The following is a 27,710-nucleotide window of genomic DNA, read 5'->3' on the forward strand; positions in this document are numbered from 1 at the left end:
TACAACATCAAACTCTACTTAATCTAAACCCACCCACATCTTTACAGAATAAAACTAGATTACCCAAAAGTCCTGTAGGCCCGCCTAAACAGCCAGGTTTTCAATTCTCGGCGGAAACCTACCAGGGAGGAGGCATGGCGAAGGTCACGTGGCAGAGAATTCCAGAGGGTGGGGGCCACAATTGAAAATGCCCTCTCTCTGGTCCGCACCAGCCTAGCTGTTTTAACTGGCGGGACCTAGAGAAGGTCTTGTGAGGCTGATCTCGTCAGGCGGCAAATTTGATGATGCTGGAGACGCTCCTTTAGATAAACTGGACCGAAACCATGTAGGGCTTTAAAGGTTAACACCAACACCTTGAATTGGGCCCGGTAAACAACTGGTAACCAGTGCAGATCTTCTAGCACTGGAGTGATATGATCACGGCGGCGGCTGTTCTTAATAAACCGTGCCGCCGCATTCTGTACCAGCTGTAGTTTCCGGACCATCCTCAAGGGTAACCCAACGTAGAGCGCATTACAGTAGTCTAAGCGAGAGGAGACCAGGGCATGTACCACCCGTGGGAGCAGATGGACAGGAAGGTAGGGACGCAGCCTCTGTATTAGATGTAACTGATACCAAGCTGCCCAGCTCACTGCCAAAACCTGAGCCTCCATGGACAGCTGGGAGTCAAGAATGACCCCGAGACTGCGAACCTGGTCCTTTAGGGGCAATCTTACCCCATTTAACACCAGGTCAATATCACCCAACCTCCTCTTGTCTCCCACAAGCAGTACCTCGGTCTTGTCGGGGTTCATTTTCAGCCTATTACCTCCCATCCATTCACTTACGGACTCCAGGCACTTGGAAATGGTATCCACAGCCAACTCTGGTGAGGACTTAAATGAGAAATAGAGCTGAGTGTCATCCACATATTGGTGACACTGCAACCCAAATCTCCTGATGATGGCCCCCAGCGGTTTTACATAGATGTTAAATAGCATGGGAGAGAGGATAGAACCCTGTGGCACACCACAATTGAGAGGCCAAGAGTCTGAAACCTCATCTCCCAGTGCCACCCGTTGGTGCCTGTCTGATAGGAACGGAACCACCGTAAAACAGTGCCCCCTATTCCCATTCCCTCCAGGCGATCCAAGAGGATACCATGGTCAACGGTATCGAAAGCCGCTGAGAGATCCAGGAGGACGAGGAATGAATGTTCTCCCCTATCCAACGCCCTCCTCAAATCATCCACCAGAGCGACCAAGGCTGTTTCAGTTCCATGTCCAGTCCTGAAGCCCGATTGGAATGGATCTAAATAATCTGCTTCATCCAAGTGTGACTGTAGCTGTGTGGCCACCACTCGCTCGATCACCTTGCCCAAAAATGGTAGATTAGAGACTGGGCGAAAGTTGTTCAACTCTTGGGGATCCAAGGAGGACTTTTTCAGAATGGGCTTGATTACTGCCTCCTTAAGGGCTAATGGCAGTGCACCCTCTTCCAAGGAAGCATTCACCACTGCCTCAATCCCTTCGCTCAGTCTCTCTTTGCAGCCCACAATGAGCCACGTAGGGCAAGGGTCAAACAGACAGGTGGTCGGCCTCACAGTAGAGAGCACCTTGTCCACTTCCTCAGAGGGAAGAGGCTGAAACCGATCCCACCGGACCGGGATGCAACTGGCCGACTCTGGCCCACTTCCTGTGTCCACGGCGTACGGAATCGTGTTCTTCAGTATATTATTTTGCAGTCTAAAAATGCTTTCAAAAGATGACTCATCAAAATATCTTAAGCTAGACCCCAATACCAATTAAAGCATTCCTATTATGCTCATACCCCACTTGACAGCTGATAGGTCTGGTTGTATTTCCACATTTCCTCCAACACCTGATCAACAGCACCCTCTTCTGGCACTTCTCCATGGAAATATATTCCCATCAAGTTGGCCATTCTGTGAAGCAGACCAGGGACCTGCAGCAGCTGCTGGCGGGCGTGTTCAACACGGTATGTCCAGGCATGGTCAATAACAAAAATGCTTTGAAGACAACGTATGCCATGTTAAGAACAGAATGCAGCAGACAGATTACATATTAAGATATTTTATAGGTCACCACTGTGCTTTCATTAACAAGGCATTTTATGATTCTGCCCTAATAGCAGCCCAAATGCAAATTTCTATCATCTCCCTTGTCAAAATACAAATACAAACCAGCATTGGCTCTACTTTAGACGCCTTTGTTCCCCATATTCAGCCACTCACCAAGTCATGCCACTTGTCCCTCTACAACACTGCAAGAATACCACCCTTTTTATTAGTTCCCTTGCAGTAAACTCCAGTTCACCCCATGGTCATCTCTCACTGCAACTACTGCCATCTTCTCCCCTCTCTAATTCCACCATCTCACCTTTGATGTCGCCAGCACTCTGCTGCCAAAACTGTTCGCTTCTCTTGCTGCTTTAACCATGCAACAACTACCCTTAAGTCCCTGTTTCCTGTCTGCTACTGGATCCTGACAAGCTTCTTGTACTTACCTTCAAAATCCACCTTGCTCCTCACTTATATCCTAATATATCCTTGCCAGCACCCTTCACTCTCTCAAAAAACTTTCCTTTTTCCCTTGCTGCCCTATATACTTGGAACTGCCTTGTGGAATACTTGCATTATGCCACCACTCTTTCTTCTAGCAAAGCCCTCCTCAAAATCCATCTTTTTCGTGAATCCTTTCAACCTATCCCACAGCCCCTCATACTTAACCCTAAGGACACATAACTGAAATAACTGCAAGATCTATTCCTGTTTATCCCTGCTTTCTTTTTCCTCTTCCTCCTCTGTTGTCTTGCTCGTGTTGTTTTAAAGACTGTATACATTGTAAGTAGGCCTTTAGGGCAGGAATCTATCCTTTCATACTTGAGCATAATGGCACCATGCAAACACCACCAAATTCAAATCTGCTTCAGAACAGTAACTCACCTACTAGATCTTGTTGCCTGAAGGCCCATTTCATTTGTAACTATCACTTTGTAGCAGCGTTCATTTCCAGGATTAGATTTCTTCTTCAGTTCTTCCTCCATTTCTTCATCACCCCCTTCTTCCTCTTCTACCTCCTCCACTTGCATTATCCCAAAATACTCACCAGCATCAAACACCTGAAATCGTAAATAAAGTTGCTGTCAATTGAAGTGGCACTGCATAAACTGGATCCATCGTACAGATATTTAAAAACTCCTTTTAAAGTCAAGCATCATGTAGGAGTTCACTATTATATAACTCTAGCGAACAACATATCACAGTAAGTTTATTTAACTCTTTAAGGTGTCACACGACAGTTGTTTTGGCTACTCTATTTTTAATTATGTTTTATTGTGTATTGTATTTACATCCACTTGTATTTTAACCTGTTTTATTGTGCTGTGCACCGCCCTGGGAGCTTGTTGCTATGGGGCGGTCTAAAAATGTAATAAAATAAATAATAATAAATAAATAATACTCTAGGCTACTCCTCTGGACTTTCATTACCAGTACAGAACCTACTGGTTGGGTTCATTGGGCTTGGAAGAATCACAGTGGGAAGCAGAATGCTCACTGTCAGTGTCCTCCATCCCACCAGCTCAGTCCATGCACGGAGAATAAACACACAGGTCATATGCACACAGGAGTCCAATGGGCGTAAGTCCTTCTCTAAGTCTTACCCTGATTCTGCCAAGTTAGAATTGTGGATTGCTAAACCTGTGACTATTTTATTTTTTAAAAAAATATCTTTCCCCCTCCGAAAAGAAACTTGGAGACCTTACAAGAATAAAACCCACAAAATGCATTAAATCATCATCAGGGAAAAAAAGCAAAAATCCCACATGAACAAAAACAGCAACTCATAAAAAACCCCACAACCAAAGTGAACACACAGAGGAAGGAAAACGGCCTTAATGCATTCATAATGAGGAGAGAAAGGATTTTCAGTTGAAGGCTTTTCTAAACAGCAAAGTTTGGGCCACATGTCTAAAACCAGAAAGTGTTGGCACCTACCTTGTGACACGCTTCTCAAGGTAAGGTGCTGTCACCAAAAGGTGCAGTCTTTGCTCCTGCCCACCAGGCCTCAAACAGCTGAGCAAAGTAGAGCAGATAAAAGAGAGCAAACAGGGAAGATGGTCCCTCCTGGATTCTCCTTATGCTTTACAATGTATAAGTTACATGCAATGTCCCTCTGATTTATCTCCTCTGTTGCTATTTATAGCATAAAGGGTGTGTGCCACCCTCCCCAGGCCATTCCATTCTACACTGAAAATTACCAGCTAAAATTGCCAGCTTACAGGACCGTGTACACATGGCCTTTACCTTTGGCAAATTGCATCTGTAGATTTTTTTAAAAAAGAAGTAGCCAGCTTAGCTTCCTACACAATGATATGAACCCATGATTATGGAGGTACAGCCACTAAAGGGCTTGCCTCTCGTTAATCTGGAGAACTGCCACACTGGGTTTAGAGTGACATGGCCTTGAGCAACTGGCCTCTTCTATGTAGCTGCAAGCCTTTAAATGTTATAACTTCCACCTGGAATGAGCCCAAAGAAAAACTGCTTCACCTCTCATGTTTAGAGTACCACCTAAGCTGGCCCTGCCATTAGGCAGAGTGAGATGTCCACCTCAGGTCGCGGCTGCTGGCGGTGGGGCAATGACTGCTCCCAACCAGTCTTCCTGAGCTCACTAGTTGTCCCCACACTCCTGAGCCAGTGCCAGTGATAGCTGCATACTGCTGGCCTGGTCAGTGCTGAAGGGAAAGGATGGTAAGCAAAAAAGCAGGAACGGAGGCAGTGCGCTTAGGCCACATAGTTCTGTGCACCAGATGTACCCGGCACCACTCCTGCTGCATCCATTATTTGAGGGAGTAGTGAGCAAGCCCAGCTAAAGCAGTGAGCAAGAGGTGGTGAGGTGTCAAGAAACAGAGCTGTGTCTGCCACATGATCTTGCCCTGTACCCCTTATGCTAGGCTGTTGCCCTCAGTAGTGGTTGCTGGTGGGGCGGAAAGCAAACTGACTAGCAGTATATAAAGCCAGCAACAATGACAGGCACATCCAGCTGATGCACGTTTTGTCCCCATCCTCCTCCCTGCTCAGTTCTACAAAGGCAAAATTGGGGCTAAAGAGGAGGAAGCTGGCAGGCAGGGCCACCCTGTAGACTGGCTGCACGTAAGAAGCCAAGCAGGTGGAGGCTGGCTGAGGGCAGACTGAGGTTGGTGTAGCAGTGCCCCACTTGCCTTAACAAACCAGCCTCCACTGGCCCTCAGGTGTGGTGGTGCAGGATGCTGCCCCATCACTAGCATTGACATAAGAAAGAACTACCATGCCAGTTAGCTTCTGTATGCAGAATTGAGGGGTGGTGGTGGCTGAGGGGAAAATGGAGGCATTATCCTATATTTTGCCTCAGGCACCAAAATGTATTAATCTGGTGCAAGCGTACATGTGAACAAGCCTTCATCAAAAAATATTGTCTGCAAATTATATGTGAAAATTCTGTCCTAGTACAACATGGGTGCTAATTTCAGACAACACAACAACATTTATCAACAATTGTGAGCTATATAAACACACTATTATCTAAAACAAATGACATTTTCAAAGGTCTAAAAGGAACATCATGAGTTTTGAAGCAGAATGTAAAGCATCAAAAACAGATGATCTATTTTCAGTTTTATGCATGCCACTTCAATTACCTTGAGGGTTCTTGAGGGACGTGCAGTTTCGCAACAATAGATTTCCAGTAACTGCCTGATGCAATAAATGGTACCATATGTTAAAAAGCTCCATCGGTATATTATATAATGGCACTAGCCACTAAAAGGTTAGGACCAGACAAAGCTGTCAGTATTGTTGGGTCTAACAAAGGGAAGAAGGGAAGTATTAAAAAAAAGATATATACTGGCATAGCAGGGCCTATGGTCAGAAACAATGGGAGTTGTAGTTCAGCAACATTGGGGGGGCACTGGTTCCTCACCCCTGGCTTAACACTATGTGGATGAGCCTCTATGAGCTTGAGCCAAGTTTTGGGCTCACACATTCCCCACTCTGGCACAGCCAGGAAGAAGACTTCTGCAGAGTCTATAAAGTATCTTGACTTAGAGTTGCATACAAACCAGGGATGCTGGTTTAAAGCAAACTTTCATAAGTCATCTTCAACCATGGGTGGCTTATTAAACTAACCAGAGTTTGTTTTGAAACAGGATGTCTGGTTTGTATGCATTGCTACACCTGAAAAATGAAATTAAGCTTAGTCGTTCTCTTGCAGGAACAAAGGAAAAGGAGAGGAGTGGGATGGGGGGTGTCTTTGCTCGGACTCATTCATATAACATCATCCCATGATTTAGTGTTGGGTGCTAAGTATTGGATGAGAAAACCTGGAAGGAGGGAAGGATACAGGTACTGTCAGCTATTTTTTTTAAAAAAAGATCCATGGGTGGGGCTTCCAGTGCTCTGGAGGCTGGACTTCAATTGCCCAATAGCAACTACTATTCTCCTGTCTCTACTATCTACCCATTATTAATCCCTATGCCATTCCCTCCTGATATATTTGGACAGGCCTGGTCAAAAACTGCTAGTTCTCTGAAATTCTGGCCTTGACACATAGAAGTCAGGCAAAATATAACCTTTATCTATCTACCTGGTTGTACAATTTATTCTAAATGCTCAACTGTTCCAACAATAATTCAGCACCAAGGATGGGGAGAACTGTATGAATGATTCCCTGTTCAAAATACACAGAATGATAAAAAAAAGTTAAACCAAGAATCTAAATACAGGCAACTGCATGCATCATGACTCACTAGAAGCATTAACATGCTAAACAATTCCAGGAAAAGCTTTCTCAATCACTGGAAGCCAATCCAAGATCAGATGCCTGAAGCAACTGCTTCATTTTTTGTCACAGTAAGGATATCTCTGGTTAGCGCACATATATCACAGCCCTAGGACTCTCCCTTGCAAAATGAGTTTCCCATATATTAGGAAGCAAATTGTTATACAATGTTTCACTGAGCAAAAGACAAGACCCAATGTTAAGGCAGGCATCAAAATGTAGGAAATGTGGACTGAAGCCAGCTTAGGATATCTCAAACCCATGGTACCTGACTTACTGACCATGTACTCTTCTTCATTTGCTTGTCTCACAAGGGCTGCTCACACACATCTGCAATAGTTTCTATTTCAACATAACATTTCTGCTTTCTTTGCAGGACACACCAGAATTATCAGCACTTCCACTGAAAATTTGCTTAAAATTATACAGTATATAGGACTTCTATAACACTTTTAATATTCCAAATACTTCACATACAATCAGTAATATTTAACAAGAGCTTTGTAAGGTAGGCTTGCGTAATCCTGATACGGATAGGGATGGGGGGGGGATGATGCTAACAGAATATTAGCTTTCCTAAGGCCATCTTCCAGCTCTGGTTCAGATGCACTACTGCAGAACAAACCATTTAGGCTCTTTTACTGCCCGCATGAATTTCCCCCCTTTCCCCCTGACTAGAAGTAAAACAGCAAAAATAAAATAAAGGGAAAAACATGCTTGGATCACCCCTCCCCATGTTGAAATAATGTGTGAGCTAGCCTTACCCCTCATTGCCAACATGGCCAGCAGCCACGTTCCTGTCACCGAAAGGGGTTCCATATGCATACCCAAGTATACATGCAGAGCTCCTCCATGCAGGGGGTAGGGGGAGAGAGGAAGAGAACTACCATGAATAGGCCAGAGTTCCTCCTCATGTGGAGGAGCTCTATGTATGTCTATTGGCATTCATGTGGAGCCCTTCCAAATGCCAGCTGAACATGCAGGCTGGTGGGGTGTGTGGCCACTGCACATGTTGGCGGAATGGGATTAGCCTGCACAGGCATCCAACTCTGCTCACACATTCCTTCACTGCATGGTGGGAGAACATCTAAATCCCCCTTACAATACAGCATTCTGCAGGTTCAGTAAATACTGCACCACCACACTAGAAGATGGTTTCAGTCTCTGGGGTGCTGAATTACTGTGATTAGCAGGAACAACTGTAATGCTGCTTAAGATAAAAATTCTGCACTATAGCTATGGAAGGAGAGTAAACACTCTACCCTACCTTTCAATTAGCCAAACCATTGTGCCTGAAATGGCCCAGTTCAGGTATTTAGTAGGCAATTACAGCACTTTAGGGGCTCTTTAAGGGGGCATGCTTTAGGTACATTTCTAGACATCTAAGAGTAGAGCATAATGTGGTGGACACTCCACACAAAGGCCATGACAGGTAGCTCCCCTATCCACAGTTCTTCCCCCTCAAATGAGTAAGGAAGGGGAAATCATACAAACTGGGTGGTTGTCTGTACCGAACTTTGAATAGTGTGCAACATTTTTTAGATCCACAGTAAAGGCGGGGGATCACCAGTGCGGCTCCTTCATCAATTTCGGCCTGTTTCTCCCATGCAAGTTGAGTGAGATTTCAGCGTATGCAGAGCTGGCTTAACAATGTCTCAGTTCAGGCATCTACTGGGCTTTGATAGGCTTTGTGAGATTAATTTTTCCCAGTTCCACCAACAAAAGCTTATTTTCCTCAATCACATGTTCTCAGATATAAGCATTCTAGTTGTTTGCTGAACCAATGATATCCAGAGAATCCCAGCTTTGCTTATTCTTTGTTAGAGAGCATGTTCCTATTCCACACGGTAACTAACGAGTGCTGAGATACATGGAGAATGCTCTGCCCTGAGTGAGGGATGAAGACATCCGGCTGGCCACTGCTAGACATGTGATGTTGTCTCAGATGGTTTCATACATTCCCAGATGTGTGGTTATATATACCCTAAAGTTACATAAGTTCTTATGGAAAAAGCCCTAAACCAAGCAGAAGTTACAGCAACAGCAGCAGCATTTCAGCACTCTGCTCTACTACATAACCATCCACCCTACAGTTACTGTAACCTACTCAAAAGACTCTGTTTACAATAGATTTTGTCTAAATAACCCCATTAATGGAAGATTTTTTGCTTCCCCCGCTTATTGGCCCTCTGCCAAATTCCTTGCAAAACTAAGAAAAATCTTAAAACTAGAAGTAAAAAATTGTGCAATTTAGATTTATTCTGCTGAACAATTTGGACTTTTTAAAGTGCAGAACCTAAATAGTAAACTTGTGCCTGGGCTACATTACTTCAAATTGTAGGTGGGTGCACACATTAACTAATAGAAAAATATCACTCCATATAAGAAAATTGGTGTGTGAGAGAAGACCCTTCTCCGCAGCATGGTAGTTTTCTATTGTTACAGATTTTATCTAGCTTTTGTATGGAGGAACTAAGAACCCCATCTGCAATCTGACTTACTAGGCTTATATGGCAGGAAGAGACAGGCATTTGAGAGTCCCTTTTGAAGGACTTAACATATTTGGGAGGGGGGAGACTGTTAAGAGACTGTTTTTAAAAGATCACTAATACCCAGAAAATCAAGTTACATTTGCTCAGAAGAATTTCCAACTTTTACCTAATAAATTAGAAGCAGACACAAAGTAAGAGTTGCTAGGAAGCAAAAAAAACCCTAGCAGCACACTCTTTAACATGCTCTAACATGCTCAAAGGTGTGAAAATATTTAGTAGGGTAGAAGAGAAAGCCATTGAACCTGTGAATTATAAATGCCACCAGAGAAGCTTTTCTCCATATTATAATGGCCATTTCTTCATAGCTGCTATGACAACCATGGGGCTGTTCCAACAAGTCATCAGCCTAATGCATAAGGCAGGTCACACTCTGGATTTGGCCTTCTCAACTGGACAGAAAGAGAGTGATTTTAACATCAGTCCCTTGTCATGGTCAGATAATCTCCTGCTGAGTTTCAGACTAGCAGTGCCTTTTCCTCTCTGCACAGGTGGGGGACCTGTTTGAATTGTCCACCTTCGAAGAATGACTGATCCAATCAGCTTTCAGATGGCTCTGGGGGATTTTCCACAGCTGCCATGGCTGGCGCTCCTGCTGAAGTCCTGGTTGATCTGTGGAATACACAGATGACCTGGGGTGTTGTTTTTTTTACACGATCGCCCCTGAGCACCCTCTCCCATTTGACAGAGCCTGATTGGCTCCTTGGTATACACCAGAGGTGAGGGCAATGAAATAAGATGGAAGACAGCTTGAATGCAAGTGGAGGAAAACTCTAGACAAATACAACCAAACACTACAGAGTGCTCACTATCGAGCTGACTTGGTGACAGTGAAGGCAGTGAAGAATTACTTTGCCGTTCCACTACATCCTCACTATACCATTCAGTGGTTCCTGGGAAAAATAACAGAATCATAGATTAGATTAAAATCATATCAGGTAATAAGGGGTCTTTTACATACTGGCCAAAGGAAGGGGTAGAACAGACAACAGCCTGCTGGGATTTGTTTGCAGTATCATGAGGTCTTCACCTGAGGCCCTTCTCGGTGTGCCCCACCCAAGGGAGGTGTATGGGGTAAGTCATACAAGAACAGGCCTTTTCAGTGGTGGCCATTCCCATCTGTCGAATGCTCTCCCCAGGGAGATGTGCCGGGTGCCATCTTTATCAGTTTTGAGATGCCAGGGTAAGACTTTGGCCTTTGGTTGATTAATTGTTTACTCCTATGATGGTGCTCAACTTTTAGTGGAACGGGTAGGACTTGGTCCTTATTAATATGTTGCTGCATGAGCATTTTTTGTATTTTGTATTATCATTGTTTTTCTGGTTTAAAACTGCTTTTATATTCTGCCCAAGATTGCCTTGGAGCCATGAAAAAAGCAACCTGATGTAGAGTTGGGCAGAACGTATACAGGGAGAGATTGCCCGGCCCACTAAAACAACCTCTTCTCATTTACTTCTTCCTGTCCAGTGGAGTGAGTGGGTGAAGACAGCCCATGCATGGATCTCCTCCTCCCTCTGCAGGAAAAACAAAAAGGCCTCAGCCATAATGGACTCCAATGGAAGTTGAAAAATATACCTGCTGGGACAAGTTCATGCACTTATTTGAGGTGGCTTTTACTCAGCCTCAAATTCCCTCACATGGCTGCAGCTCCCAGGTAGCAAATCAAGTGCCAACTTGCAACCTACTTGGAAATCCATCAGAACAGAAGAGGCCAAATAATCAAATGGCACATAACAGAAAACAGAGCTTTGCCTAGGAAATTAGTTTTACCCAGAAGGGCTGCAGCATCCAGTTGATTGGATTGATATATTTAAAATCTTCTGACCAATTAAAAGGTACTAACTGGGCATAAAGTTTTTTAAAAGTTGTTGCTATGTGCCTTCAAGTCGATTACGACATATGGTAACCCGATGCATCAGTGACCTCCAATAGCAACTGTCATGAACCACCCTGTTCAGATACTGTAAATTCAGGTCTGTGACTTCCCATCTTAGAATTGCATTTTTCAGGGATCCATGGATTACGGCTGGCCTTAGCAGCCAAACTAAAAATTGCTCCTACTTCAAGAAGTGGGATTCTGTCCCTGACATTGTGCTGTGCTTGTATGGCACACTGTTATGTTAGGGACAATTTACCATCTACCTGAATAGCTGCAGGATGATCCTCACCCACCTCTAGCTCCAGGGGCTTGTTATGCTGCTGAGCTCCCAAGGCACTCCAAATCTAGAGCTCCTTAGAAAGACCGCATCAGTGATGCCAAGTCCCAGTTTCCCACCCAACTTAGAGTTGAACAGTAGGGTTGGGACCATTCTGCTTTGGCCCGATTATCAACCTATTCCTTGTTTTATCTGCTCCTAGTCACTGCTGAGGTACGCTATGGTTTATTATTGGCATAGTATTTGTTTTGTTGATGTTATACATTGTATCCTGCCCTTGCATCTATCCAGTATTTTTAAACTAAAACCAAAGTATTTTCTTTTCCTCAGAACTACCATTTCAGTCATATGCAACTAACCTTCATACGAACAATGGCCCTACTGCAATTTTCAAACTGTACTCTGTGCTCCCTAGAGGTCTTTTGGGAGATTTTACAATGAGAAGATCAAAGGAATTTTGTCTGCCACTACTTGGAAGTTAACTTGTCCCTCGTTAATGATTCTTCCCTGCAATGCAAAACTGCAGGGGAGTATTAGAAATATTCTGGTGCTGGACAATGGCAAGGTTCCGCCATGTAAATTGACTGTGCACCCTGAAATATGTCCCCCAAATCATCTGCAATGTTCGGAGTTCCTTAAACAAGTCAGCATAGCAAGCTTGAAAGCAAAACACACATCTCTTAAGTCTTGCACCTTGGAAGGAGTTTTCCTTTCACTGTTGTTTTCTGAGAGACTGACGGTGAATATGCTAAGAACAATTTAAAAAGCAGGCTAACTTTTTATTGAACTATGGAAGAGTCAATACTGCCTTGTTAAAGGAAAAGCAGTAAAATGGAAAATGCTACATTGTTTTAAATGCAGTGAAAAACGTTAACCTATGGAGTGGAAAATTTCACTGCTCAAATTTTCTTGTAGAAGCACAGACATGAAAGATACTATAAAAGCTTTTTATGATATCTACTGAGCTACAAACCTAGTAAAACCAAATGGGGAATAAGGAAAAGCAGGAAGACGAAGCTAAAAACTTAACCCTACCATATATATCTGTTCTCTGTTACTCTTGTTTCACTAGGTGCGATACAGGAAGTGGGTGGGGCAAGGCATCGTGAATATCTTATACTTCCTATATTATTATTTATTAATGTGTAAATTGCCTTCCATATATATATGTCTCAAGGTGATTTACATACATATCCTTAAAAATAGCTGTTAAGTTTTAAAACTGTACAAGAACGCCCGAGTTAAGGTTTTTTTAAAAAAACAAAAGAACCCCTGGGTTGTATCCAACAAAGTCATCCCATTAGTGCAAGGACTTGCACCTGAATGGAGCTTCTGCTCCCTTTCTCCATGCATCCCCTTCAAATTTGTTCTGGTGATTCCCTCAAACCACCAGAGAAGATGGGAGGGGTCGGCACAAGGGAAAAGGAGAGGGAGAGGCAGTGCCAGTGCACAGTCAGATGTCCTTCCGCTAACAGGAAAACTTTGTTGCATACAACTGCGTACTTCCTTCCGCTGCTGCTAATGTTACAGCACACCCTACACAGGCTGTATTGGCCACTACCTACGGTATGAAGAACTAAGACTCTAGGATCTATATGCTCAGTGACAGTCTTCTTGTGAGCGACCCTGGGAACTTTAGTGTGGGGCAGTCTATAAACACACAAGCCAAACAATTCCAGTAGTCTTGAAAAACCTCCAAGACCCGTTTTTACTCTGTTGCATATTTCCATTCTTACAAAATACTCTTCAGGGAAAAGTCAGTTCACAATATCTTACAATAATCTCCCACTCTGTAACCCCACAGGTAAGAACAGGTGGTCCTATATTCTCCCAACAGTCATGCAACTCCTCCTGCTTTCAGTAATATATTTTAATCCCAGATTTCTACCTCCATGAGTAACTCCTCTTTTAGCTGCCCTCTGTTATTTCAATACCCATAATCCCAACATGAGTTGGAACCCACAAAAGCAAACATGAATACTTAGATGCAGATGCCAGAAACCAGATTGTTAACCCAATCACCCCTCCATTTAAGACATCTACTTTTAATTGCCTCTAACTGAGACACGGAAGATTTGAAGGGCCGCAGCTTTGTGGCATACCACCTGCTTTGCATGAAAAAGGTGCCAGGTTCAGTTCCTGATGTCTCCAGGTAGGGTTGGGTTATAGAACTTTGTTATAGGATAGTTTATAAATAATATAAGAAAATCACTTCAGAATGAATAATTGATCATGAATAAGGCATCCATCAATTGCACACATGCTTTGATTCCAAAACCCAGGACATCAAATGCTACATCCATTTTCTCCAATGTAGGTTGCTTATTTTAAATGTGACCAACTTCAGCCATGACTCCAAACCATTATTTACTCTAACAATAGTTTCTGCTACTAAACATATAAAAGGAAAACCATGGTTTAAAGTTGCTCGCTTGCTTTCATTTTCCATCCTCTCAAAACACTTAGCAAGTTCATTCCTGTCTCTATCATAGAACAATGACAGGAGCTATATGGTTTGCCAACTCAGACATCTCATCAAACCACAATTAGAACAAGCCACACCTTACAAAATTTATTAAAACATTCTGATTCATACTTTGGCAACTCAGCTATTATCACAAACCATTACTGACACTGCAATCCTACACATCTATTCAAAAGTGATTTCCATTGAGTTCAATGATGGGTATCTCAGTTAAGTGGATACAGAATGGGAGCCTAATCATCCATGGTCATTGGCAGGGGTTGCCCATGGTTACCCATACAGCTGCAAGACCTTCCCTGGTGCCCACAGGGTCACCCCGTAGGCTGAAATTTGACTTGAAAAACACTTTCTATTCTAGCCAATAGAGTAAGTTGCAGTGTTTGCTTTGTTATGGCGCCCATAATACTCTCCAGTTTGCAAAAGTGCCCATAGACCCCAAAAGATTGGTGATTCCTGATTGATGGAATGCCTGAACTGAGCCAGCGTCAAACTGCTGGATGCACAATATAATACTTAGCACTTTATTTCAAAGCATTGCTGTAATTGAATGAATTATTAATCCTGAAAAAACACATTCCAACAGGTTGTCAGGCTCATTAAAAGGGTGGCCTTCATTACTAGGAAGGGGATTTAGAATGCTTTGTCACATTTACTCTTGGACTGCTCTTTTTCTCAACTCCCTCCATTTTTGCCACATGCTTTGCCAAAAAAATTGCTTGCTACTTTAAACACTTCTTTATGCTTTTATCATAATAATGAAAAATATTTTACCAAGATTAAAAAACATATGCATATCAACAGTTCGTGCCCACAAAAGAGCAAATTTCTGTTCCATTGCAACATGATTCCTAGCCAGAACCTCTTCGCACCTTTCATCAATCCCTCCTCCTTTCCTGGACTTATGACACAGAGAGATGGAAAAGAAATATTATATGTTAGAGGTAGAAGATAAAGTAAATCCAGTACCTAAAAAACCCCAACACAAGCTACTTTCTCACCTCAAAATAGTCCCCCCCCAGTTGATTACTAATAACCACCCCAAAAACTTTGACAGAGCAGTGACATTACCTACAACTCTATTTGCAAGTCAGGATTTTTTTTAAAAACCATTTAGAAGCAGGGGAAAGGACAAGACTCCTTCCTCTTGAGGCCTGTGTTCAAACAAAGAGCCCATGTTTCTAAACCACCAAGGCAATCCTAGCCATGGACTCAGAAGTCCTACTGAATTCAACAGCCTTACACATAACCTTCAACATGGTTAGGATTGCAGCCCTAAGCATCTTCACTTGGAAGTAAGTGATTTTAAATCAATTAGGCTAACTCCCCAACCAGTATGGTGTGATTAACAGTTAGTGTATTGGACTATGACATGGGAGACCAGGGTTCAAATCCCCATTCAGCCATGCAGTCCACTGGATGACTTTGGGCCAGTCACTGTCAGTCTAACCTACCTCACAGGGGTGTTGTGTAAAATGGGGAGGGGAGAACCATGTACATCACCTTGAGTTCCTTGGAGGAAAGTGGGGATATACATATAATAAATAAATAAATATAAATAAAATTTGGCTGCAAGAAGCAACCCAGTCGTTCACCACGATCCTAAGTACACTGAGGCAGAAGCAAGCACAAGCGGGTGTACTGGGTCCTCCTCGAAGCTGGGTGACTCCCAGCTAAATGTACTTTGGGGATACAGTTCCTTGTCTGTCACTCAAATCAATGGGGCATTTCGAGAAAACGCGATTAGGACCGGGCTGTAAGCTCACGTTGCACACTGATTTGGAAGCGAGTCTGTCCGAAATCCCTCCGACTTACTTTCCGACCAAACACGAATAGAATCGGGCTCTTAACGTGCTGCCGGGCGTCAAGTAAATCCCGCTCGGAGTTTATTGGGCCTTACTCCCAAATAAGAGTGCAAAGGGACTTGCTGCCTTAAACCTTGGAACGCTAGAAAATTCATAGCGCCTCCCGGGGGACAAGGACCCCCAGGCTCGACCCCGAGGCGCCGCCAAGCCGCGCGCTGCAGCGCCCGTCTCTTCCCGAAGGAACTAGAATCTCCTTGCCAGGCCGGAGCGGCCTCGTGCACCCACCTCGTTTTCCAGCTTGTGCCACAGGCTTTGCCAGTAGCGGGGCGGGATCCCCGAAGCGGTGAGGGCGGGTCCGTGGAGGGCCACAAACGCCTTGTAATCATCCAGGCAATCCCCTTCCATGCTGTTATTGCGGCGGCGGCAGCGGCGGCTGGTCCTCCTCGCAACACTGGACTAACTCAGGCGTCTCACTGGGTTCAGCCCAAGTAACACCAAGGCATGCTGGGTGCGTGGACTCCTCTTAAAGGGAAAGAGTGTTTAGTCTCTTGCCAGCGGTCTCTGCGCAACAACTCCCAAGTTCGCTTCGAGGCAAAGATCGTGCCTTTATACCAGGGGTGAGCAGAGGTAGCCCACCCATTAAGCGGCCGCCTAGTGTGCAGAGAAACACACACCTACGTAGATCTTGCGCAGCTTGCATGGGCTTTAACGGAGGAGACAGACGGAGACAGACGGGAGTAAAGGAGCGGGGCGGGAGGCTTTTTACAAACCTCTGCCAAATCATTTCGCCACGTCTCCGCCCCATCTCCCTGTCACAACCAGAAACTTCCAGAGGAGGCGTGCTCCGACTAGGGAAAGAAGCGGGTGCTGGTGTTCTGGGAAGTGCCAGAAAAAGGGGCTCTTTCTCGCATACGTGCAGGGGACGGTTGGGAACCCTGTTGGCTTGTTGCCTTCCTTCTCTTCCCGCACTGCCCTAAGGTGAGGGAGAGAAGGAAAGGCTTTCCCAAGTCTTCTCCCCTTCCATCTAAGATCCTGACATCGCGGACTTGAAGGAGGAAGGGAGGAGGAGACGCTCCAAGTCTGCCCTCTGTCCTTTCGTCCCCAGTGTTCGGAAGTTAACGGGGGAAGCCGGGATGCTTCCTGTGCGAAAGCCAGAGCTTGGAAGATTACTTTTAAAAAGTAATAAATTACAGTTACAGTTACATGGCCCCAAAAAGTAGTAATTACTGTTACAATTACAATTGCTCTGAAAGTAACTGATTACTTTACTTTTCCTCCAAAGTAATCACTACAATTACAGTTCAATTGCTTTTTTAAAAAAGCCTCCAAGGTGCTGGCCTTGGGTACTGCACATCTAAGTAGCCTAAAACAACATTAAAAATAAACACACACATACAGAGGTAGTAGAATAATTATTTTTATTCATAAGATAGCAATGGTGGTCTCTCCGCTGGTAAGGGTGGTGGGGAGGGAGGCTGAGGCCACTATTCAGATCTTTGCACATCAAACCAAGTGCACACACACCCCTCAGCCAGCAAGCATAATCTCTCTCACTTAAACACCTCCCGGACCCTGCCCTGCCACCAACTAAGGGATACTCACTCAAGCAAACATTTTCCCCTGAGATGTAAAAAAGTTAAAATACTGCAAATGCAGCACAGTAGCTAGGGAGGGTGGTAGAGGCCACTTTGTGTGTCAAGTGCAAACACAGTATTCTCTCTCTCTCTCTCTCTCTCTCTCCCCCCCCACACACACACACACGTTGTCATCTTTCACCTCCACAGTTCTTTATCTCCATTCTGCTGCTGCCTCCTTCTCCTCCTTTATCCATGTTCTTGACCTCCGGATCCTTTTTCCCTCCACTCCTTTCTTCACCACCACTATCCGTTTTTTTTAAATAATTGTTTTCTTCACTCCACCCTGTCTCACTCTCCGCCTCCTCCCTCGTCGCCTCCTGCCCATCCACAGAGCATGAGGAAAAAGCAACACTGCACAGAAGCCCAGTTTGAGGCACATGATTTTCATCCACAAATCAGAGGAGCAGAAGACTTCCCCTGCTCCCCCCCAAGTAATGCCCAAAAGTAATTCTGGAAATGTTACAATTACTCCATAAAAGTAGTAAAATTACTCCTAGTTCTGTTACAATCAAAATGTAAAGGAATTACCCACTCGTTACTCAAAAAAGTAATGAATTACAAGTAATTCGTTACTTGTAACTAGTTACTTCCAAGCTCTGGCAAAAGCCGCTATGAAGTAGCTTGCACGGGCCGCCTAGAAGAAGGAGTGTTGTCGCGAACAACCAATAGGGCGCCGAAAAGATTAGAGGCGCGTGAGGAAGGGAGGAGGAGAGAGCTAGAAATTGGGGCAGGGAAAAGAGAAAAGGGTAGCTGACTGAGGGAGAGCTGATATTTGAAAGAAAAGCACTATGGGGATGGTGTAAAAGCCAGAACGGAACAGGCCGGAACGGGCCCTTTATAAAATAAATTGATGCCAAAAACACTGGCAGGTGTTAGAGACGCTTGAGAACAACATTCAGGAACAAAAACCATTCCGATAGGATTTTATTAACCCTTTAACTACCAAAATGCCCTCCGAAACGGAATGAAACAGCACGGAACTGCGACTTCCCAGCGAGCCAGACCTCCCAAATTCACCAGTCCCACATGACTACATGGCATGCATGCAATAAGACACAAAACTTCCACGAAAACCATGTTCCGATACCCGTTCCGGGCTATAACACGCTTTTATGTAAAACAGCCTGGAACGGCGACTTCCCAGCAAGCCAGACCTCCCAAATTCACCAGTCCCACATGACTACATGGCATGCATGCAATAAGACACAAAACTTCCATGAAAACCACGTTCCGATACCCGTTCTGGGCTATAATACGCTTTTACATAAAACAGCCCGGAACGGCGACTTCCCAGCGAGCCAGACCTCCCAAATTCACCAGTCCCACATGACTACATGGCATGCATGCAATAAGACACAAAACTTCCACGAAAACCATGTTCCGATACCCGTTCCGGGCTATAACACGCTTTTATGTAAAACAGCCTGGAACGGCGACTTCCCAGCAAGCCAGACCTCCCAAATTCACCAGTCCCACATGACTACATGGCATGCATGCAATAAGACACAAAACTTCCATGAAAACCACGTTCCGATACCCGTTCTGGGCTATAATACGCTTTTACATAAAACAGCCCGGAACGGCGACTTCCCAGCGAGCCAGACCTCTCAAATTCACCAGTCCCACATGACTACATGGGATGCATGCAATAAGACACAAAACTTCCACGAAAACCACATTCTGATACCCGTTCCAGGCTATAATACGCTTTCACATAAAACAGCCCAGAACGGCAACTTCCTAATCAGCCAGACCCACCAAATTCACCAGTCCCACATGACTACATGGGATTCATGCAATAAGACACAAAACTTCCACGTAAGCCACGTTCCATGCAATAATACATCTTTCTGAACAAAGCCCAGAACAACATCTGAACCAGCCAAGTCAATCAAATGCACCAGTCATGCATAACTGTATGAGTAAATGCTCTGGGCCACAAGCTTTCACAGAAACCACTTTCACTTGCATACACACAAGCAAAGATTTGTGCTATGCGCTCCAATTGTTTTCAATGGTATATAGCCAAATATAACTTCAGTTAATTTAACAACAGAGACAAATTTCATTTGATGTCAAATTTAAGTTGGTACTGCTGAAAGTTAAGGGCACACTTCTGTATTTTTGTGAATACTTTGATTCTCTTATGTTACTGTAATATATATTAAAGATGACCTTTCATTCCAATGAGCGGTAGTGTTTATTTATAAATTATACAGTCATCTACGCAAATGTTGATAGTATGCAAATTTAACTGCAAAACAAATTGCTCCAATAAATATTATTACTTAGTTGGCAGCTCTAGTAATGATTAATGAGGTATGTGTGTAAAAACAATATAGTACATTGTTGTTTTTCTTTCCTAGCAAGGTTTTTGTAGTAAGCTATACTAGTACTGAATGCAACTACAGATAGCTTTTGGTGCTAGAGAATAGCTGCAGTTTACTCTTCTTCCCACTAGGGGCACTATAAGATCTGTTGGTCCCTGCAGAGACAGGATGATCCCTTCTTTTTTCAGACCAAAAAGGCAGCAGCCCAGGTATGCTATATTTATACTGTGGAGGTGGCTCAGTGGCAGCAAGTAGTGTCTTCTTTCATTACCTACAGCAGAAAAGCCATGAGTAAAAGCTAGCTGACTTGCCCTTCCAATCTCTCTTTCTCCCCAATTCACCAGCCATTTGCTACCTGGTAGCAGCACGAATAGTGCTGCTTAGTGGACCTACAAACAGCAAGAAAGGGAGAAAGGGTATTGCTGATCACCCCAGAGGTTTCTGGGTCATCCTGTGTTATCTCCCATTTCCCAACAAAACGAGAGGCAGCAACATGTGTGGTTGGTGAATTTTGGTAGGTCTGGCTCATTGGGAAGTCGCCGTTCTGGGCTGTTCCGGGCTGAATCCTAGAATGCAGTGGCCAAAATAAAGGAGCTCCCCTGGCCTTGCATCAGTAGATGAGACAGTAGAGTGGTGGCAGGGAGGAAGTGAGACCCAAAATGAGACTTTCTTCAGTTTTCTCTGTAATGTATTGTTGATTGCTATTTATTGTTATCTTTAATATTAATAATAATATTTTTAACACCTACCTTTGCTGGTTATATTCTGTTTTTGAGATACCTTATTATTGATGATTGGTTGTTTTAAGTGACTATTATTCTGTCTTAGCCACTCTAAGAATATAAATGTCTATGAATAAGTAATAATAATAATTCCGGGGTGGTTTTTTTAAGTATATATTTTTACAGTTTGTACTTTCTTTAATAGTTGATTGACCGTAATAATCATTTGATTGAAAACAATCTTTGCTGCAGATCTAGTATAAGGACTACACACAGTCGAGATTTTAAAAATCACATTTAAAAAAAAAATTCAAAGCACACAGTAAGTCAGTCCTTTCCTTAGGGCTTAGGACAAGCTAAAAAGCATTGCCAAATAGACAGCTGAACAAACATTTTTCTGTAAATGCACCTATGGGAAAACCTAGGCATGGTGGATGCAGCTCACAAGATGTATATTGTATATCATTTATTTAAAGCATTTGCTTTAATTCTTCATTTCTTTTAATATGCAGGATAACCCCTCATTTCCACATGGCCCAGTCTGTTGTTCATTTCTATACTGCTGCTTTTACAGAGTTTTTTTAAAAAAATGCAAATGTGTAATGCAGCCTCGAACAATCTGGTCCCAGTCTGCATCTGTATTGGAACTGGGCTTTTTGAAAAGATGTTTTAAAAGATTTTTTAAAGCATTAAAAAAAATGTTTTAAAGACATTTTTTTTAAAGATTTTTTAAAAAGAATATTTTGTTTTTTTGGTGTTTTAGTGTGTGTATGTGTGTTCTATCACTTGCTGTTTGCTGCCCTGGGCTCCCTTTGGGAGGAAGGGCGGGGTATAAAATAAATAAACTCCCAATAGCCCCAGCTGATGGAAGTAGTAGTCCAAAAAATTGGGAGGGTGCCATATTGGCAAAGGGTGGTATAATGCGTTTAATTTTTACAAATATATAGAATATAAATGTAAATATAAACAAAATAACACTTAGCCTATATATTCCAACTCGACTGCTTTGAACTCCTGAACTTGCACTTTCACAAGTGCCACAAAATGTTTGTTCTGCACTTGCAAGGAATCTATCCCTCAGTGGAACTCTGGAACTCCCGGCCTATTGATATTAGGCAGACACCATCACTGTATTGTTTTTATTGCCTGCCCACAACTTTTTTATTTAGACAAGCTACCCAGATATGTATAGCTGACATATATTTTAATATGTAATTTTATTTCATAATTTTTGAAACTGATTTTGGGTTGTATTCAATGTAGCGCTAAAGCAAACATCCCATCAATGCAAAGATTTCTCCTTGCACAATGCAATGTTCTCCCTCCCTACCCTCCCTCCACAGCCCCTAAATCTGTTTTTAGGATTACCCGGACCCTCTGGAGCAGATTTGGGGATGGCGAGGGGGGTTTGCAGGGAGAAGGGGGAAGGTCTCTCACCAAATGGAAGTCATTCTGCTTGTGTAATTACTTAGTTGAATACTGCCCTTTATTTGTATTTTAATGTTTGTTTTTAGGTCAACTTGTTTTTAACATCTGATTTATCTGTATTTTAATGGACATTTTATTCAAACCACTTCGAAATTCTGACGACTAGATGGCATAGACTAGATGAAGTCCTGATTTCAAGACATTGACAGGTGATTGACAGGTGGTGCACAAGGCTAGGTTCTGATAAGGATCTGGCCTGTGGAGCCAAAAAGGTTACCCACCCCTGTTCTAGAGCTTCAGGCAGCCCTGCCTAGAGGCTGAACCTGCATGTGCTCTGCTACTGAGCTATGCCCCCTCCCCAAAGTGATGTTTACCATCTTACATGTCAAAATAACCCTAAGGGTGCTGAATAAGAAGTCCACTGAAAATATGCTTATGGTAAGACTTCCAATCACATTGCTTTTTTGTGTGTAGGTTCTTAGGCAAAACAAATCACAATGTGACTTGCTAAATGCTAGCTTCAGTATTTCTGATCCAAGCTCTGTAGCTGAGAAAGTAACCTTCTGGGGAGAGCCATGTCTCACTTAAATTAAATGAACATGACTTAGATTATTTCTGGGTTACATAGAGGCAACATAGTGGCAATCATAATTAATATTTCTGTTTCACTATGGTTCCTTTAAAGCTCAATTTAATTCATATTTAAATTTAGTCTGCTTTCCCATTTCCTGTTAGTGGTGACAATCTGACAATGAAAGTTATAAATATGTTGTTATGATCCACACCACCAGAATAGCAGAATGAGGAATGCTACAGATCATTTATCTCATTTTAGGTTTATTATGAAAGTGAATTAACAACAAAAAATTACATGCTTCCTTTTGAGCTTTGACATAGAAACAAAGATACTCATATACAGAGGCAGAGATAAATGCTGAGAACAAGGTACATTTACAACAACCTTTTCAGTTACTGATTTGGGCAGTGTTAAAAATGTTGGTAAAGCACAGACCATTAAAAAAAAAGTCTTAAGTACCAAACTTTATACATTTATTCACCATTACTTTTCTAACGTCCCATGATACAGTTCCTGTGAAAAACAGCAATGTGTACATAATTTACACTGAAAATAAAACTTAGAATTATCAGCAGCATCTGCAAAGATTTTAGTTCTGATTTTTTTCATACTCAGTAATTAATAAAAACCAAGGAAAATACAGAAATATTACATATCCAATTAAGGACCCTTTTGTCAGAAACAATGGACTTGTTAATGTAGCTTTTTGAGACACAGCATTAATGATTATTTGTCAAGAACAAAGATTTGGGAATTGGCCAAATAATTCCATTTCCATTGTGTGTAGATATAATATCTTTGCTGATGTTTCTTCGTAAGTTCTCCATTCTTTTTCTTTCTTCCTTGCTTCCTCACCCTGTCTTAATAGCTGAAATTAGACTTATTGGGCAAAGCAACAAGCCAAGAACCCACGATCAGCCTTCTACAACATTCCATACATCTAGTCACATCTGGCAACAGGAAACAGCTTCCAAGATGGCACTAGGAACCACTCTGGAAAACCTATTTACAGTGTTCTTGCCCACTGTTTTGGGGACATTTTTTACCACTCCATTGGCAGCTTTAAATAAACTTTAAACCCACTTTGAAAAAAATGTATTATGTAAATGTATTATGTTTAATGGCATCAAGTTCTGTTTCCTGAAGTGGGACCTTACCTTGCCTCATGGGAAGATCACCTAAAGTTTACAGAATAACAAAATATGGTAACATTTTGCTACGTTTTATGTGATATGAACAAGGAAGCTCCTGAACAGTTTCCCCACCTAGATGGTTTCAAAGAAGCATAGCTAGTTTTACTGTCACCCAACCCAGCAATTTTTCTTTTTTACTCTATTTCAATACAAGGCAATGGGCAATTCTTGGCATATGTCTTACCATACACAATTGCCTAGGGTCTTTCTCCTTCAGAGAATGTTGTGGAGGAGACAATCCTAATTCCAAAGATGGATTGCATTTTATTTCCATATCAGTCTAGCAAGTTCAATTATACAGAATTTGCATAAATAAAAAAATCCGTACGAAGGATAGAAAAGTGAAACTAAGCTGGCCTTTACAAGATACATTTTGAAGAGAATTCCACTGTGGATGCCTCATCTCTCAATTTAGATGTCTGAATATTCAGGAATATTTTCTTTGGTAAGAATTGTTACTATTAGACACAAATTTTAGTTTTTGTTTTCCCCCAAGGTTTTTCAGATGGAGGAGCTGCTGCCCACACCTGCAAACTCAGGAAAAACAATTTGGGAAATCTAGCATAAGCATCTCGCCCATGGAAAGATTCATGATCCACAGAACAAAGTTTTCAAATTGTGCAGGTGAAATTTATGTTACATGTCCTATTTTGACCTCCTTCCCCCCGTGTATCCTCATATGAGAATGTCTACTCAAGATCACTTCATTGTCTCCCACACCTTCACTACCCATTGTGCACTCAATTCAGGTGCTTAAAGCGGGGTAAAAATGTATTTTCATCACTCTTTCAGTAGGCTAATCATATGTTGCATTTTACCTGATGTTATGTACTGAATTAGGGAACAATACTTACTCTAGGTTGATTCTAACAAAATTTGTGTGATTATGTGTGTGTGCAATCTCTTCGGTTTTAAGTGTATCTGACCATATTCTTCCCCTTCAACTACCTAATTATTTCAATTTGTTCATCTTTAATGTTAGGAAATAAACAATTTTGTTTCTGCTTTTTAGATGTATGCATAATCCTATCACACTTCATCCGTGTACTCAAGGTGACTGTCATTATGACCCGAGAGAATGAAAGTACACAGTACGAGCAATCCTGCAGTGAGGAGAGCTGAACTCTCCCCACAGGCTTTCTCAAGTGCTTTAATCTCAGCTGAGGTCCCTTCTGGTATTGTCACTCAGCTGAGAAGGAAAGTGCTCAAGAGTAACAAATTGCGAGGAGATAAAGGTTCAGCTCCTCTCACCCATATACCCCTTTTGCTTTAAATATAAGACCCTTTGCTCCACTACACTTTATTTGTGACTGAAAGAGACACATGTTTAAATGAACAAGTCTACAGCCAGCTTGTGTAAGTTCAGCTGGGTCTGGGACTTAGCTGCCTTGTGACCTACTACGCAGCAATGGGGTTGTCACCAAATCTGTAATATGTAATTTTTAAAAAGGCTTTCTGCCCCTTCATCCACCAGGAAGAGGTAGCAAGTTGCAATCCAAGGCATTATTAGCATTTCAGTTGTTTTCTCCCACCAACATATAGAGAAGTAATATTTAATGCATGACTATCTCAATGTCTTAATATTTATTCCTCATTGTAGAGTACAATGTATAGAACACTATTTACATAACTAAAATAAAAAAATAAAATATTTTCAGTCTTTTTTTAAAAAAAGTATGTTGCACAAGCAACACCTTCCCAGTGAGCACTTCAAACTGTGTTCCTTGCAGTATCAACATTTCCAATTATGTTCTAAAGAGTACAAAGCTCAAAAATAAATGAGAAATAGAAGCCTTAAGTAATACTACTCCTTGATTGTAGCCCTGCCATTTGAAATATAATACAGTCAAGTAACGATCATCATATGAAGGTACATGGAATAGTTCTGGTGTTTGTTGGCATTTGTAAATATATAAACTAAATTAGAATACCTGAAAAGGTATCTCTGTATGTACACGTTATTGTTTCTAATACATGGCATCAAGGATTTAAAAAGTTGAAAGGTACACGCAGAATAAATGAAAGTACAATCATGAAGTATAGGTACTCAGATAAACATTCTTTGTTGAATAGGTAATCTTCCTGTGCAGGTATCCGCTTAAATGGCAGCTATGATCCAAACAATCTTTCTCAGTCCAACTTCAATGAGGGGCTTATTCTGACAGGAATTGGATTTCTACTTTTGATGAAGGCTTAAAGTCTCCTTTTTCAAATGCTTACAATGCTCTTCTTTCATCCCAGGTTATTTAAAATTCCTCTGTTTTACTTCTGATTTCCACAAGACTCCGGTTTATTTTCTGCATATAGTGGGGCGAGGAATCAAACTTTTATGCTGCCCTCTATGTGTACCACCTATGTGGAGTATACATGAGGAGGCCCTGCTTTCGAATTTCTGCTGTGAAGAAAGGCACATTCCGGTGTTTTTTGTACATAGCACCAAGCTCACATTAACATGTCTATAAATTAACACGGGGGAGGGTGTGAAAGCCTAGAACCCATATGAAAGGTGCAACTAGAAAGTGAGGTGTGTGGGGGAGAGTGAGATAGAAAACAACATCAGATAACATCTCAGATTGGGATGAATAGAGGGTTTTTAAGACTGACATTGTGAGATGCAAGAGCTAAATGATCCAGAGTAAGGACATTGCACCTCATATTCTTTGTACAATCTACCTGAGACTTTGGTTTTGCTGGGCATACAGATGGGGGGTAAGTGAGGAGTCAGCTGAGGATATGTGTGGCTTGTGGAGATCAATTGTTAGGCAAAAGTGCATCAAAAATACCAGATGCCTATGAGCCCCAAAATGTTTTTTAAAGGCTTAGCATGAACACACAAACATACATTCAAAGCAGGAGACCGTCTAGGAAGGCAGTTGAATCTTTGGAAGACAAAGGTGTGCTAAAGCCGGGTAAGGGTAAGGAGATTGCAGAGAAGCTAAATGAATTCTTGTATCTGTCTTCACAGTGAAGGATATAGGGCAGATCCCTGTGCCTGAACTAACTTTTGCATGAAGGGAGTCTGAGGAACTGAGGCAAATAGTGATGACGAGAGATGAAGTTCTAGACTTAGACAAAATAAAAACTGACAAATCGCCAGATCTGGATAGCATCCACCTCAGAGTTGACAAAGAACTCAAGTGTGAGATTGCTGATCTAACAAAAATAGGTAACTTGTCCCTCAGAACCATTTCCATGTCTGAGGATGGGAAAGTGGCCAATGTAACACCAATCTTTAAAAAGGGATCCAGTGGGATCCTGGAAATTACAGGCCGGTTAACCTAACATCTGTCCCAGGAAAACCGGTAGAAAGTATTGCTAAAGATAAAATAACCCAGCATATAGAAGACTGAGCCTTGCTGAAGCAGAACCAGCATGGCTTCTGCAAGGGTAAGTCCTGTCTCACTAATCTATTAGAGTTCTTTGAGAGTGTCAATAAACATATAGAAGTGATCCAGTGGACATAGTGTACTTGGACTTTCAAAAAGCTTTTGACTCACTAAAAAGACTCCTAAGTAAGCTTAGCAGTCTTGGAATAAGAGGAGAGATTTTCATGTGTATCAGGAACTGACTAGGAAAAAGAAAGCAGAGAATAGGAATAAATGGACAGTTTTCCCAATGGTGAAGTGTAGAAAGTGGAGTCCCCCAAGGACTGGTATTGGGACCTGTGTTTTTTAACTTGTTCATGAAAGATCTAGAGTTAGGGGTGAGCAGTGAGGTGGCCACATTTGGTAATGATACTAAATTGTTCTGGCTTGTTAAAAATAAAAGGGATTGCAAAGAGCTCTAAAAGGACCTCTCCAAACTGAGTGAATGGGTGGTAAAGTGGCAAATGAAATTCAATGTAAAGTGTAAAAAATCTTAATCTTTTGACCAGGAACAAGACTTGGGGGTTGTAGTGGGTAGTTAAATAAAAATGTCAACCCACTTTGTGGTGGCTGTGAAAAAGGCAAATTCTGTGCTGGGGATCATTAGGAAAGGTACTGAAAATAAAACTGCTGATATAATGCAGTTA

At 42.3% G+C, this 27,710-nt stretch overlaps 1 protein-coding gene across 1 annotated transcript in view; it reads right to left on the reverse strand.

Annotated features, from left to right (window-relative positions):
• TTLL12 (tubulin tyrosine ligase like 12) overlaps positions 1-16,520 on the reverse strand; it is a 41,243-nt gene extending 24,723 nt beyond the window's left edge. Inside the window, exons 1-3 of the mRNA XM_061582333.1 lie at positions 16,097-16,520; positions 2,945-3,120; positions 1,810-2,008 (exon numbers count right to left, since the gene is read on the reverse strand). Coding sequence (XP_061438317.1) covers positions 1,810-2,008; positions 2,945-3,120; positions 16,097-16,216 — 495 coding nt within the window. The 5' untranslated portion in view covers positions 16,217-16,520. The remainder of the gene's footprint in view (positions 1-1,809; positions 2,009-2,944; positions 3,121-16,096) is intronic.
• Between the last annotated feature and the right edge of the window lie 11,190 nt (positions 16,521-27,710).

The sequence above is a fragment of the Rhineura floridana genome, chromosome 8 (genome assembly GCF_030035675.1).
Source record: "Rhineura floridana isolate rRhiFlo1 chromosome 8, rRhiFlo1.hap2, whole genome shotgun sequence".
NCBI classification, from domain to species: domain Eukaryota; kingdom Metazoa; phylum Chordata; class Lepidosauria; order Squamata; family Rhineuridae; genus Rhineura; species Rhineura floridana.